Source organism: Ammodytes marinus, assembly GCF_949987685.1.
Source record: "Ammodytes marinus genome assembly, chromosome: 14".
NCBI classification, from domain to species: Eukaryota; Metazoa; Chordata; class Actinopteri; order Uranoscopiformes; family Ammodytidae; genus Ammodytes; species Ammodytes marinus.
The window spans coordinates 27,399,335-27,414,766 of record NC_137218.1 but is presented as its reverse complement, the minus strand read 5'-3'; the positions used below and the strand labels follow the sequence as shown (position 1 = coordinate 27,414,766).

Below are 15,432 nucleotides of genomic sequence, written 5' to 3'. Positions count from 1 at the left end.
ATTAATAATACATCCAGGTCTAGCCCCACTTGTTCCTATGAGCTAATGCACTAGATGTATTGGAAAAAGGGGATGCGTTCAAGCGTAGCAAAGGTATTTGAGATGAGATGAGGCCACATGTGGGACTGTCTGCCAGGGGATCTCCGTATGAGGGTTAGGGCTAGGTCAGGAGTACTGAGCGTCAGTTGAACTCAACCTTGAAAGTGGACCTGTAGGAGTGTTATTTATGTGGAAATATGTTGAAAAGGAGCCACGCTCAAAACCGGAGAAAAATCATTGGGAGCGGCTCAAACAGTCTCCGGTTGTATTTTAATAGAGAAGGGGAGGTGGGGGGGGGGGGGGGGGGGGGGGGGGGCAGTGTCCCTTTCACAAACCCTCAAGAAAGAAAAACATGCCCTGAGGTTTTTACATTCTGTTTGGCTTGTCAGAGAGACTTAGAACATTTAGACATAATCTTAGAAAACATAAATATATGCAGAATAAATGAATGGATCCACCACTGTCATATGCTTTTATACATGTTTACCATGTTCACCATCTAAGCTCAGTATATTAGCATGGTTCCATTGGTCAAGTAGCTCAACGTGTAGAGATATTTCACTTACTGTATTAAGTCAAAACGTTGACCTGCTGCTGCCACTATATGAATAATATAAATGATGAAAGTCATCATTTTAAGGAACATGAATGTCCCTTAGGTCAACTGAGTTGAGATGTTTCACTTTGGAGAAAAGTAGTGGACCTGCCTGTGGACCATTGCTATTCATAGAAATTCAACCAGGGAAACACTCACACACATACAGTACACCCACCCACGTATAACCGTTATATGCTTGTTTTAATTATGGAAATGTAAGGTAATGTAGGGACAGTTTGTCCATTTTAACAACCAAGAGCTCAGTTACATGATTATGTATGTGTGTGTGTGTGTGTGTGTGTGTGTGTGTGTGTGTGTGTGTGTGTGTGTGTGTGTGTGTGTGTGTGTGTGTGTGTGTGTGTGTGTGTGTGTGAGTGTGCGCATGTGCGTCTGTTGGTCAGCACATGTGAATTGTAGAAATCCTACCAGTAATCCCAGCGCTCTTTTACATAACAGTGTGTGTAGGATTACAGTCGTTATGTAGTGTGTTTTTTTAATGAGATTTTATTTCTCTGCTCTCCCTTGGTTTTTCTGGTCTCTCTGTTGTTCTACGAGGATGGGATGTCACTATGAGGGGTATTGAAAACAACCTTATTGCATATTTATCATAAACTCTGCATCTTAAATTCAAGCTCTCTTACATCGTCTTATTGTCAAGTCATGTATATGTATCCAAAGATAAAGCAGCAAGCTCTAGAATGCTGGTGGTGATACATTCATTCCAATATTGGATAGTGAATAACCATCTACTCTGAAAGGAATGTACAATATGTTGGTGCTCTCTCGACTTGACAACTGACTGAGTCCCTCCCAGAGTGTGAGCTGTAAAGCAGAACGATAAGATGTCCACAGGCTGTCTGCACCTCAGCACCGTTTGATCAAAGTGCCCTTGAGCCATGATTTGAAAAAAAAGAGAGAAGAGAATTGGAAGAGATTTTGTATTTTCTGCACAATTTACCATCAAATAGCTGAGGCGCGACTATCTTCTCCACGGAATCACAGTGCATAAGCCCCACAGAATGGGGCAATTCAGGGGCAATATAGGGATCCTCATAGCTTGTATACAGTGTGGCACTTCTTTTTATTTTTTACATTCTTTAAAGCAAAAACATCCAAGCATGTATTGTTTATTCATTGGGAATGGCAATATGTTTATTTAAAAAAGGCTGTGAAACAAAAATCAATAATAATGATATGCTTCTTCATACCATTAAATATCCCATTAAGAAACACAAGTGGTTGAGTGGCGGTCAACTGGTGATTTTTGACTTTTAGAGTTTAAATAGATAAACTATTTTCAAATGATATAGTCATTTTGTGTGAATAAGACAAACTAAGACTCATGAGGACAGGCTAACTTCTAGGGCTGCAACTAACGATTATTTTGATAATCGATTAATCTGTCGATTATTTTCTCGATGAATCGATTATTTATCGTTTAGTGTTTTGCCCCGTAAAATGTCAGAAAATGGTGAAAAATTTTGATACATTTTCCAAAGCCCATGTTGACTTCCTCAAATGTATTTTTATGTTCAAAACACAAAGATATTTCAGTTTACTGTCATAATAGGATTAAAGAAACCAGAAAATATTCACATTTGAGAAGCTGAAATCAGAGAATTTGGACTTTTTTTTATTAAAAAATTACTTGATTAATCGTTGCAGCTCTAACTTCAGTACATTGATGACGTGGACCACACGCTCCAACATTAGGAGCTACTGTACATGTGGCTCAGGTTCCTGCCATGATGCACCTGGGCTGAGCGTCCATTTTGTGCCAAGACTGTTGGACTGGATGGTGTGGACTCTGAGGCTAAGTATGATGACTGATGAAAAACAAGGAAGGGCTCTCTCTGCCAAATATGCTCTTTATGTGCACTGTGACAGCATCTGTCATAAGTGAGTGTGTCTCTACTCCCACGCACCACAACCGCTCCATACAGGCTGTAACCACTGGGACAGATCTGCCACTCCTATCCAGTACAGCTGCCTATATACATATTATCTGTGTATTGCAATGTTAATGACCTATAACATACACTCAAATGGCTCCTGGGAGTTTATACATGTATATAAATATGAATGGCAAACATGTTTTTCCCATCTTCATGCTTCCTCCTGTATTCCCAGAGCAGCTACAGTCAGTGGGAAGGCCAGTCAGACATCTAAACGCATTAAAATTGTGAGGTGATGTCAAGGTGACCCTTCAGCAGCCATACACACACACACACACACACATACACACACACATACACACACACACACACAAGCATGCACGCATACACACACACACACACACACACACACGCGCACACACACACACACACACACACACACGCACACACAAACATATCACACACACACACACACACACACACACACACACACACACACACACACACACACACACAAACACATCACACACACACACACACACACACACACACACACACACACACACACACACACACACATACACACACACACACACACACACACACACACACACACACATCACTAAAAAGCAATCCTAATAGAATTCTCTTTCACTGTGTCTTCGTTTAAAGGGGGAAGCCCGGTTATGAGGAGAACAGTTTAGTTAAGGCTTCATTTTTCATCGTCTCATGAATTAGATATGCATCTCATTACTTCCTCTTCTATTTCATCAAACACTTTTTCAAAATCCAAATATGTAATTTGTTTTATTAACCTTATAAAACAATGACCTATACTTTCAATCTCCTGTAGGAGATTATTTGCAACCTCAATTTTTCAAGATTGAACTCAATGTTTCTCAATCTTAAAGTGTGGACATTATGCGAGTAGTTAGAGTGGGAAAAAAAACAAGGCTTCATTTCTGTTCCCCTCTCACCTCTGCTTACAACGCCTGTTTGATCCAAGAACAGCCCACATATGTATTACAACACATACTATTATACTATTATACTATTATATACACAACACGTACTATGGGCATCAGGCCTCCTGCACTTATCAGTCATTAGCCTACAATGAGAAACAATAAAATGATTGTACTTATGTGCTAGCCAGAAAAAATACCATCCCCAACCTGAAGCACAACATACTGTAGGCTTGCGGTCTTAACATAACTGAACATCCACAAGTTGTGTCCAAAAAAGAACCCAGCCCGATGGATAATGTTTAGTGTTATAAATACACACAGTCAAAATATCATGACTTTTGAAGTGGTGTGGTTACAAGACTGCCTGCAGATTCACATATTTAAATATACCAGTAAACATTACGGCGCTGGAGAAAATCAAAAGAAAAGGCTGTAACAGCTCAGCCTGGGTAGTGAGGTGGAACCAAGCATGCTGGTGTACAAACTGCACTGCACAAACAGACATAAACTCAGCCTGTCGATGCCTCGTAAGCTAAATTCACCATCAGTAGCAGCTAAGGGGAAAAAAACAACGCAGATACAAACGTCTGTTTCAGCTTGCTAATCAAGCTGTGCTGTGTGAAATGAGACAGAATTGAAACTGAGAAGCTGGAGCGATTGTCATAAAACAATGTGGTGCTGCCAGACTACAGCAGAACCAACATTAAGTCTATTACCTGCATACTATGCACATGTGTGTTGTCCCTGTGGCAGCACTGACGTGTTGGAAACACACAACCAATGACACATTCTCATAGGAATTCAATAGTAAGTGTGAACCTCTTAGAACAGAAAATCACACCAAGGGTTCTGCATGTTGCGTGTGTGTGTGTGTGTGTGTGTGTGTGTGTGTGTGTGTGTGTGTGTGTGTGTGTGTGTGTGTGTGTGTGTGTGTGTGTGTGTGTGTGTGTGTGTGTGTGTGTGTGTGTGTGTGTGTGTGTGTGTGTTTGTAGTTTGTACCTTTGACCCAGGTCACTTAACAGAAAGTATTTGACAGGGGGTCAGTGCCCTCATACGCGGTTCTTCCCACAAACACAACGCATAGGCCAAAAACACAGTAATGAAACCCCTGCTGCAATCTCACCCGCCTCTGACAACATGACAGATGTCCACCAAATATAATCAGTTAAAAGAGAAGCTAAAAATGTGTGAGGGAGCGCACACAAACACTCTAGACCTTAGCCTGGTTGGTGACGTGAAAGATTGCCTAATTCCCCTTTGCCAGGCTCCGCTATTTACTCTATCACATGTAAATGGGGGGATGAGGGGGTGGGGGGGAGATTAAATTATTCCTCAAGAAGGAAGGCTCTTCAAATATAGGGCTGCTGGAAATAAGCAAAGTAAATATTTTTCTAGCAGCTGTGAGGGCTTCCATGGGAGCTGCTTTCACAACGGTGGGCTGGTAATGTGTGCTGCAAGCCGCTCAGTGTTAAGATCCAAGTGCTCGCAAGAACAACTCCTGAATGTCTCAGATCCAATTTTCAATATTACGGTTTCATCACTTCAATAATGATAAAAAATTAAAAATAATTCCCAGCTGCTGTTCTGTTGATCAATGTTCAGAGAGTCTGTGTGTTGTGCAAAGTTATAAATGGAGTGCATTGTCTGTCTGTTTCTATTTCTTCAGTCAGTGCATGTAACAGTGGTCTCAGCCAAAGCATTGGACTCATGGGCCCAGTGTGAGCGGAGGAAAAGTCAGACGTTTAACTGAGAAAAAAAAGCGTGTGTCCTCCTGTCTTTGAATGTTCAAATGAGGAATTACACACACTCTTGTCAAACATGTACATTTAGGTGTTTATTTGACTAAACCTTGTCAGTTTGAGTCTGTATATTTCCCCTATAAAAACCATCTTGAATGGCTATTATCTCAACATTACTTTTTCCAATACTCTGAGCACTTACATCAACTAAACTTCGCATAATCACTTTTAGCACTGTTCTGATAGTTAGGACACAAGGATCTGGTAATGTGTTCGTAATTGTATGATTTATGAGATATGTTCTCATTTAAAAAAATGCCAAAAATGCATTTGTAAGACTTGTACATAGGATTTTTTAAATTATTGGTGATGATGATGAAGTTTTAAAATGTTACCCTAGTCACCTGCAGTGTCTCGTCTTCATGTAGACACAAACCAAAGATCTACATACAGCTCTGGAAAAAATTGAGAGTGTCTTTCGTTTGACTATTTATAGGGATATGTTTGAGTAGAATGAACATTTTGGTTTTATACTATAAACTACTGACAACATTTCTACCAAATTCACAATACATTTTTTTGCCATTAAGAACATTTTCAATAAGTTATGTAGAGATGACGATTTTAAGAAAAATACAGACTGGTCTCTTAATTTTTTTCCGGAGCTGTATTTTCATTTCAACATTTCCCTGTCAAATTTGCTGCGATAATCATGAAAAAGACGGAATTCCGGGAGTGAAGAGGAGAGCAAATATTTGATTTATCACATTTTTTGAAACAGAGATGAGCTGTTCTTTGACAGCGTGTCAAACACAGCAACGCGCTCAACACATCCCCAATCTATCCCTCCTTCTTACTTCCTTCCTGCAATCTTGGCTGTCTGACTGAAGTGACCAATTTGAGCTATTTCCTTCACAATCCAGATATTTCTTTGATAATGGGACAGGAAGGGAGGGACCATGTCTCTTTAACATGGGGGCAAATGACTAGGCCCACTCAGCATGACTTGTCTTAAAAAACCCATCTTATCTCAGGGCCTGTAATTCTAAAGCAAACTGTAAGGTGGAGGGCAGCACACCAAAGAGAACACAGCCGCCCCTGTCTTTATGCACACACACACACACACACACACACACACACACACACACACACACACACACACACACACACACACACTCCTCTGATGACAAAGGAGAGGGTCAGTGATGATCAGCCTTCACATGTCAAAGATCAATAGGCAGCTTGAGCAAGCACTGTTGTCTTTTTTTCCACACACAAGTTGACTCGTCAAAGCTCCTGGAAGTTTAAAAGATAAGGGCCATGCAGTTGAGAATGGGACACTGAATGTTGAAACAGCACTCACTCTGATTCTTTCACCTCATATTGGATTTTGTTAGGTCAACGTGAAGCGAGGGCTTTGTTCTGAATGGATGTGTGGAAGGTTTTCTTTAAAGTCTGACACTGTGAGGTCCCCCCGCTCCCACCCCCACCTCCCCCTCCCCAGACAGAGTCCAGACAAGATGAGTTGTGACTCAAAGAGAGGGAGTGTACAATGTTAGATGCAAACTTCTTCAATTAAGCACAAGAAACTGTTTAAAGAACCTTGTGCGTATATACAGTATATGGCTCGGAGCCAATGAACGGCGCTGGCCGTATGGTGACATCATATCAGCGGGACACAGAGTAGCCCGCTGATTGATTCAATGAAGAGGAAAAACACTACACAATAAACACCTCCTGCCAAGGTGATTACACACAGCGCTTTATCTCTCGCAGGGAAATGCCTTTTCTGTCGACCATGTATGCTTATTTCTGTACCCTTTCCAACTGTGGTGTAAAGCATAGGCAGCCTCCACAGAGTAGAAATATGCTCTCCAGAATGCAGAACACGTCATAGCCTCCTAGCTGTGATGTAAGATGCAAGGTTCAAGGAGATGCCAACATAACAGCTGTATGCAGGGGAAGAGTCAAAGAGAGGCCCTAAGAGGACCGTCAGCCCCAGTGGTGATATGGTACATTAGGGGGGAAAAAGGGAAGTGGGTCTGCTGCTCCATGGCACAAATCTGGGGAAGCCACATGAAAAGCTCCAGTAACTGGGCAGAGCGAGACAGTCTAATTCCTCTGGTTACTATTACAGACGTGGGGCTAAATTGGAGCCTAAAGAACACACAGACTGTTTTTCTCACAGCTAGTGTGAATGGAACAGCTAGGATATTATGGACATAAAGCGGGGAATATCTGTGGGAAACCCAGTCTGGAAAAAACTGTCCAACTTGGTTATAGGATATCATGTTATTGTGAATGACTCCGTTTTAACATCTGTTGAATAGTGTCAAATATGTTGATCGTCGACGGTGAGATAAAAACCCTGACGAGATTTCGGAAAAGACGTTGAAATAAATGTTAAAAGCAACAGCAAAGAGGGGATGTCGTATTTCAAAGAGACGTGTCACACCTAACTGTACCAAGTGCAATTTTGACTAATTTGAAGCAGCTCAACATCACATGGAAAAGTGTGGTAAGAGAGAGAGGCAGCAACCCTATAAAGTGAAATTACTAGAGGCCCCGCCGCCATCGTTTTAATGCCTCGGCTGCTGTTTGGGACCTTTAATGTGAACGCTACAAAAAAAACTGAGAGAGTGTGAAATGGGAAGGAGAAAAAAAAAACGCTGGTTTAACCAACCAAAGCCAAATCAGCTCTAGCATGACACACACACACAGCATCTCACACGGTTCGGTAGTGAGAGGACACTACCTTCGCATATCCTAACACCATCCACTATAACCCCTTCACAAATCAGCCATAAATTGTCTCTGTCTAGCATCTTAAAAATCTAAAAAAAAAGAATTTCACCCTTATCTACTTTTGTATTTGTGTAAAATGTCATTTTATTCCCGAGTCTCCCCGGCAGACACCTACACTGACGATCTTCACTTCTCTTTTTCTCTAGCCGATGTGGAACTTAAAAGTTGCTTCCAACCCAGATCCGGCAATTCCAGGTTGCGACAGATGACAGGGAAAATATGTCTGAGACGGGGGGGAAATGAGCTCTGCATTTAGCCTGTGATTCCTTTACACGAGGACATGTTAATGCAGAGGAATGCCTGGGGGCTTGTACGTGGACGGCAGTGATAACGAGTGGGCCCTTCAAAGTGACTGGACAAAGCTATTAGGAATTAATCTGCATGGCCAGTCAGACTGGATAGATCTTCCCCTACAGTGTGACAAAGAGCTTGCCTTAAGAGGATTATTAGCACTGGGGGCTCGTCTGTGTCTATACGGAAGATGCCAAATGTTTGCATGCGACTGTCCCTGCACCCGGGACCCTGTTTTGGGGGGTTATTTCTGGAATGACAGCTTGGCCGAGATGACTCAATCTTATAGTGCCGGGAAGAAGCTTAAATCTGCAGCGCACCCCCCTAACATTTAATCTTAGGCTGGAGCCAGTGTACACCCCCTCCAATGACCCCTATGCAGGCTGAGAATGGGGTGCACACGGGGGGGAGGGGAGAGAGAGGGCTAAAGTTAACACAAATCAACTAGCTAACCAAGTAAATACTCTTTAAGTGCTGAGTGTCTGCCTCATATTCATATTCTCTGAAAAAAAAGCAAAATAAAAACTTAATCCCCTCTTTATGATAAGCTGTCGGGGAGCTTGGACTGTCTGCTGCTGTGGGACTATACCCAGAGCCCAAGAACCGGATTTAAAGGTTCCCAAAGCCACTTCCTTTAAATTCAATTAAATATAGTGGCCTTCTAAATCTCAGAGCTCCTAGTATGCACTCAAAAAAAAAGGCAAATGGAATATAAGTGGCCGGCCACCGGTGACTCTGAGTCGTAACTCTTCCAGGCCTGGGCCTTCAATCCAATCTTGTATGGGAGGATCTCCATCTCATTTCACTGCAGGTCTAGTCAGGACGACACTGATAGTCCAACACACACTCCCAGTAAAAAAAAAACTCGTAAAAAAAACTGAAAGAGCACTCCAGGTCAGGTGTGTGACCTACCAGCTCAACAGCTGAGCCTGACGTTTAACTGGCTTGTAGCTAAACCGCTGTCTCACACTCTCCTCTCCATAGCAGCCCTGGATCTAAATAGTGGTCTCCTCTGTACCCCGTTCACTTAAATTGATTTGGTCCGTAACTGTGTGTCTGCCAAAAAAAAAAAACCCAATCACTGCCTCTGTGCCAATTCCACAACATAGACATTTAAAACTGTTTGTAGCCCTGTGATGATCAGAGTTGAACACATCGCGTTTACAAGAGCCAAACAGACATTCTAAATGCATTTTAACAGGGATGAAACGAGAGCTGTTCAGAGGGAGAGGGGGGGAGGGGGGAGGAGCTTACATGACAGTAAATGTTATTCCTAGAATGTCTTTTTGCTCATTCTAGTGCCATGCAGAGATCTCAAACATTCCTTCCACTATACTATGCAGCAGCAGCAGCAAAATTCAAGTCTGGCATATAGTACATATTGGCAGAAGATTTATCAAAACGGAGAACAGAACAGCCGCTCCTAAAAAGAAAAGACATTGTGACTTCTCCCTTCATTTGTGGTTGGAGTTTGAGTGTTGGAATCATAAACAGCCTTTTTATTGTAAGTGGTGTGTGTGTGTGTGTGTGTGTGTGTGTGTGTGTGTGTGTGTGTGTGTGTGTGTGTGTGTGTGTGTGTGTGTGTGTGTGTGTGTGTGTGTGTGTGTGTGTGTGTGTGTGTGTGTGTGGCTTCACCTTTTGACACTGGGGGATTAACAGAAAAGATCTAAGTGTTTGACCCTGCTCCTTGTGCAGTGCTGGGTGCAATTTTCCCATCATTGTTTGTGGAGCAGAATAGCCTCAATGTGTGTGCAATGGTGACCCTCTGTCTCTGTGACAATGCTTTAGTGATGCCCCATACACTACAGTGATGGCCGTCGCGGTACAAAGACCTTTTGACATTTGTGTGTGTGTGCATGTGCGTGTGTGTGTGTGTGTGTGTGTGTGTGTGTGTGTGTGTGTGTGTGTGTATGTGTGCGTCCACTTGCCCCTGCCGACCGACCGTCCGCCTGCCATGCACTGCAGCAGCCTGCCCCTTCCCTCACTACTCCTCTCTCTCTGGTCCAGCCTCTGTGTGTGTGTGTGTGTGTGTGTGTGTGTGTGTGTGTGTGTGTGTGTGTGTGTGTGTGTGTGTGTGTGTGTGTGTGTGTGTGTGTGTGTGTGTGTGTGTGTGTGTGTGTGTGTGTGTGTGTGTGTGTGTGTGTGTGTGTGTGTGTGTGTGTGTGTGTGGGTGGGCGCTGTCTGTGGTGGTTGTGCGCTCATGCTGGCTTAATTGACAGTAAGATCTATGAGTTGGGATTGGGTACCTGCTACTGAAAAGGCTTGAGACACAAGAAGCGGAAAGAGGAGTGATCGAGAGAGAGACAAGAGGAAGGGACAGAGAGAGAGAAAGAGAGAGATAGACAAGAGGAAGAGAGAGAGAGAGAGACAAAGTCCTGAGCCAAAAGGAGGCGGAAACCCAAAGCTATTACTATGGGGAATATGCACCAGGAAAACACAACATTTAAAACAAAAACAAAAAACACTATAAACCGACAACCAATAAACAATAACCTATAATATCCAATCCAACGGCACATTCTTAATATTATACACACACACACACACACACACACACCCTTACAGAAAACGCAGTACCAACACACCACCACCTAATTACTACTGCACTGTAGCTAGCACAGCAGGAGAGGAGAGAAAGGCTTAGAGATGGAGAGATAGAAGTCTCCAGTGCGCTGGATTGCACATGGCCGCTGCTCCTCATTCTGCATGTGCAAGGGTATACAACGCACAACCTGTGTATTTTTATTTTTGAACTGTAGCCTACACCGTTTCTAACTTTCATATGCTTGGCCCCTGCTCTTGTATTCTACATTTAATTGGATGCTGAATGCGGCGTATGAGAATTGTATGTGACTTTGTTGATTGTGCTTATTCATCATTCATCTTTCTTGGCCAGGCCAGGTCATCTTAATTCATTTCACCTGGTTAAAGAAAGGATATTGATTGATTGATTTTTCCCCATGCACGATGCAAAACGTTGCAGCAGCATTCAGGTGGAAGGGACCCCTCTCCCCCTGCACCACATACACCCAGCGCGGGGACTTGATTTTCAGCACTAGGGGATAGCCCAGGCTGCCTCTGTCCACCAACCCTCCCCATCCCCATCCCCATCCCCATCCCCATCCCCATCCCTTGTCATCCTGCGTTACTTTCCTCCTCCCTTTACCACACTCTCTCCTCATCTCTCTCCAGTCACTTGTCTTCCGCCTGCCACACAGCACAACAACAAACCATTTTTTTTTCTGTGTCCAGCTATTCATTAGAGATGAAATAGCACGAGACAGTGTATTAGTGTGAGGATCAGCATGGAGAGAACAGACAGATGAGTGAAGGCTTTTTGTGAATAGTCTCTTAATGAGGGGGATTCCACTGATCAAGGCATGTGAGCAGCTCATATGGCTATACTGTAGAGGGAGATGGACAATTGTGTATGGTGCGGTGGATTTTTTTTTTTTGCCTCATCCAAAACTTACAACTACAAGACTTTCCTTTTGCGGTACAGTTACAGGCATTTAGACAAAGTAATCACTGACATTATAACGCAATAGATCCAACAATAGCATTTTTTCACTCTTATCTGCTTATGCCTTGGTGGTTGCTTGGAAGATGCTCAGATTAGATATGACACATCAACACATTCTTGGCGTGGGCGTGTATAGATTGTGCAGCTTAAAAAGCCCTTTTTTTCTGGCAGTAATGATCATTGAAGGATGGCCCCCGAGGCCTTCACAGCAGCTTGTGTGTCTATTTTGCAGTTGACGGACTGGACCTGAAAGGCGAGGATGAGCCCTGTGGCATGATGCGCTACGGCCACTTAAAGTGTACACATTGTTCTGTTTTACAACGAGCCACTCCTTCTTTGTGCCAGAGGGCTTACACAGTGGAATGATGGGCATTTTTTTTTTTACCCCAGATCTATCAGTTTAGGCGATCTTAATAATGTCAGATAATGACATGCCCTGCGTTCCATATCACATACTTTTTCTTTTTACTACACTACATACTAAAGTACAAAAGAGTTTTAGGGCCACATGGAGAGAAAACAAATCCGATAAGGAAGTTTTTTCTTCATTATGTCAAGAAATGTCAAGAATAAAGGCGAACACTCCCCAATGCTATTGGAGATAGTGGGGCATATAGTATGTCTTTTCAGCATGCAACAATTGACTCGCATGTATTGGGACATCCTAAATCTTTTTCTGGCATACTAAATAGTATGGAAGTATGGGGATTGGAACGCAGGGATGCTTTTATGGCAACAACAACAAAAAAACAGGTGAAGAAGAAGAAGTAAAAAGGATACAAGCAAGCATAATGCAAGCAAGGTGTTTCACGTGTGTCAGAGAGCGTGAAGAGTCTGAATGGGAAGTTTACAGCAGGACGTCATGTCTTTGTACAGGAGAGCTGCTACAGTATGGCATACCCTCCACCGTCAACATGCTTCTTCCCTCCATTATACATGCTGCAGCAATATCTTTAACCCATTCAGCGCCACAGTCCAATAAGGAAGCCCCCAGTACTAAATCTAGCTACCAAATATTGTTATCACTAAAATGAGGATGTAATGCATGACCTGGTCTAATGTAACACATTTAATATGCACTTCAAAGATATTCATTGTGACCAAACAAAATGAAATAGAAATCTGCAATTCTTGATACCAGGAGAGAAACATGGCGTCAGACTATTAAAGTGAGCAGTTGAAATGGTGAGATTTAACCATAATGTAATACTCCTATCTGGAACCCTGCTATTGGCTTACGTTTCATCATCTTTAATAGCTTTAATTGGTACATTTTCTTAGTCACAATCAATTCATTTAGCGGGCTCATTTGGATGAACTTGGCACTGCACTTTACAGCAGACAGTTTTCATGTGTATAAAAGCGTGCTGTGTGGATCTCAGCTAGATTGTGGAAATGCGGACACTTGAGGGGGGGCGGAGGGGGGGGGGGGGGGGGGGGGGGGGGTGGGAGATTACCAGCACATGTTGGCCTGATCGCAGCATCACACAGCGAGCCACCGCACAAAGCTACACAGCCTATTGCAGTTCATTCTGGACTAAAGTCGCTCCCCAAAAACTGAGAAACTAAAACACTGATTATTCTCGGTGATATGCTCTCTCTCTCTCTCCCCTTATCTCTTTTTCGCTTTATCTCATTTTGCAATGTGACAGCAACATCTCCCCCCCCCCCCCCCCCCCCACACACACACACACACACAGCGCGGCGGACGCATGCATGCAGTCAGGTTCGTGGATGGCAGTGTCGATTTCTTTAATTGATTGATCGGCAATTATCTATACCGACCCCGGGGTGAAATCTTTACTGTCAAAGCATTTCCTTGATTGATAGCAAAGACATGACGTGGAGCTCCTGTACTCTACAACCACGAGAACACCTAAAAACAGCCTTGTGGCTTGGAGCAGATTGTCCACTGCGCTTGGGCAAAGCCTATTGTTCCACCCGGTCTCAGAGGCTGAGGTGCGCTGGCAGCTCCCAGGCAATTAGTGCATAGTGTAGGCTACATTTTGGACCTTTTTAATTTTTCTTTTACTAGCAGCCTATGTAAGAAGGCGTGTTATGGAAGCAAAATAGCCAAACACATTTCAATATAGACCAGTGATTATAAAGACAACCTATACTGTGGAATCACTACAGCAAAATACATAAGAAAAAGCTGCACAGTTTTGTGATGTTTGTCCTCAGATAATGAGGGATCCTATATATACAAAGCTGTAATAGAAAAAAAGGGAGAAGTCGGGGAGTCTTACCGGCTACAGTGTATCTATCCATGTAATTGAGGATGTTCCCAAAGCTGAGGATCCCTGCGGCGGCGGCTGGCGAGCGGCATCTGAGCAGCGCCGCACGGAACTTGTGTCCCGGTTTACAGTGGAGCTCCGCGGCGCTGGGTTTGACCGGCGCCGGGCTCATCATGCTGCCCGACAGCGTGCGCACCTCGTCCGCACTGCCGCAGCCCGCTTCAATCTCGCATCCATCTCTATCCACACACATCTTCTTCTCCTTCTTCTTCTTCTTCTGGCACGAATGATCCAGCGCAGATTTATTTTATTTTATTTCGTATAACAGAAAGACACTGGAGAGGAGAACTAGTGTAACCATAAAGAGAGCAGAGCACACTCAGCAGCGTGGAGATGAGCCGCAATGAGATGGTTGTCGCGAGGAGTGTGTAAGCGCAGGAGCAGGAGCCGCTCTCGTCGGGATCATATTTTTTCTAGCAGTGTTGCTGGTGACGGACGGGCTGTGCGCTTCTTAGTATTTTTTTTTTCTTCCAACGCGAGGACCAGGCAAGCGCTCCAGAGCAGGGGGGTGTGACCCGGCTTCAGAGACTCCTCCTCCCGCTAGAAGCCACGCAGCGAATGATGATGGAGCCCGCACCTGATACTGCGCTGCTGATGGATGGGGATTGCAACCGGAGTGCGCGCTGCTGCGGTTGGAAAAAAAAAACCTTTCTGTTATTTAAGGAAGCCGGCGGTGGTGAGAAATGAGTGGGTGGGTGGGTGTGACTAGCATTTATTATATCATTATTAATCATCATCGATCACACACGCATAGGGAGCGCGGAGTGAGATAATGTTATAACTGCTTTACCGAACAAGTAGAAGGCATAGATAGGCCTATAAATAGGTCACTAAAGTGTGTTGCACGGACACATTTAGATGAAAATGAGGCTACTGGGTTCCAAATAGATTGCTGTATTCATTTGGATATCCCCTCCCCCATCCACACCTACTCCTCCCTGCGTAATTCTGACTTGCCAACATTTGATTGACACAATTTAGGGCCCCATACCCTTGCCATTTTAAAGGTGTACTATGTAACTTTGGGTGTGTCAGAGAAGTGATCATTTTCTGAGGTAAATTCTCATTACTGAAGAAACAAACTCTCCTCACAGGAAAATGTGATCCCTGGAACACTGTTTGAAGTTAGAAAGCTTCCTGAAAAGTTACTGATTCACTGTTGTTGTTTACAGCAGCAGGGCCCACAGTTTTTATTTATTTATACAAACATATTTTAGTCTTAGTTTGGTTCAAGGAGCATCAAACAAATGTAGTTATGATTAGCAGTAATAATATTA

The 15,432-nt window shown here is 43.4% G+C and overlaps 1 protein-coding gene across 1 annotated transcript in view; it reads right to left on the bottom strand.

Annotated features, from left to right (window-relative positions):
* spns2 (SPNS lysolipid transporter 2, sphingosine-1-phosphate) overlaps positions 1 to 14,348 on the bottom strand; it is a gene marked incomplete at its 5' end in the record, with an annotated part of 73,848 nt that extends 59,500 nt beyond the window's left edge. Inside the window, one exon of the mRNA XM_080040740.1 lies at positions 14,108 to 14,348. Within this exon, the coding sequence (XP_079896866.1) occupies positions 14,108 to 14,348 (241 nt within the window). The remainder of the gene's footprint in view (positions 1 to 14,107) is intronic.
* Positions 14,349 to 15,432: the final 1,084 nt, after the last annotated feature.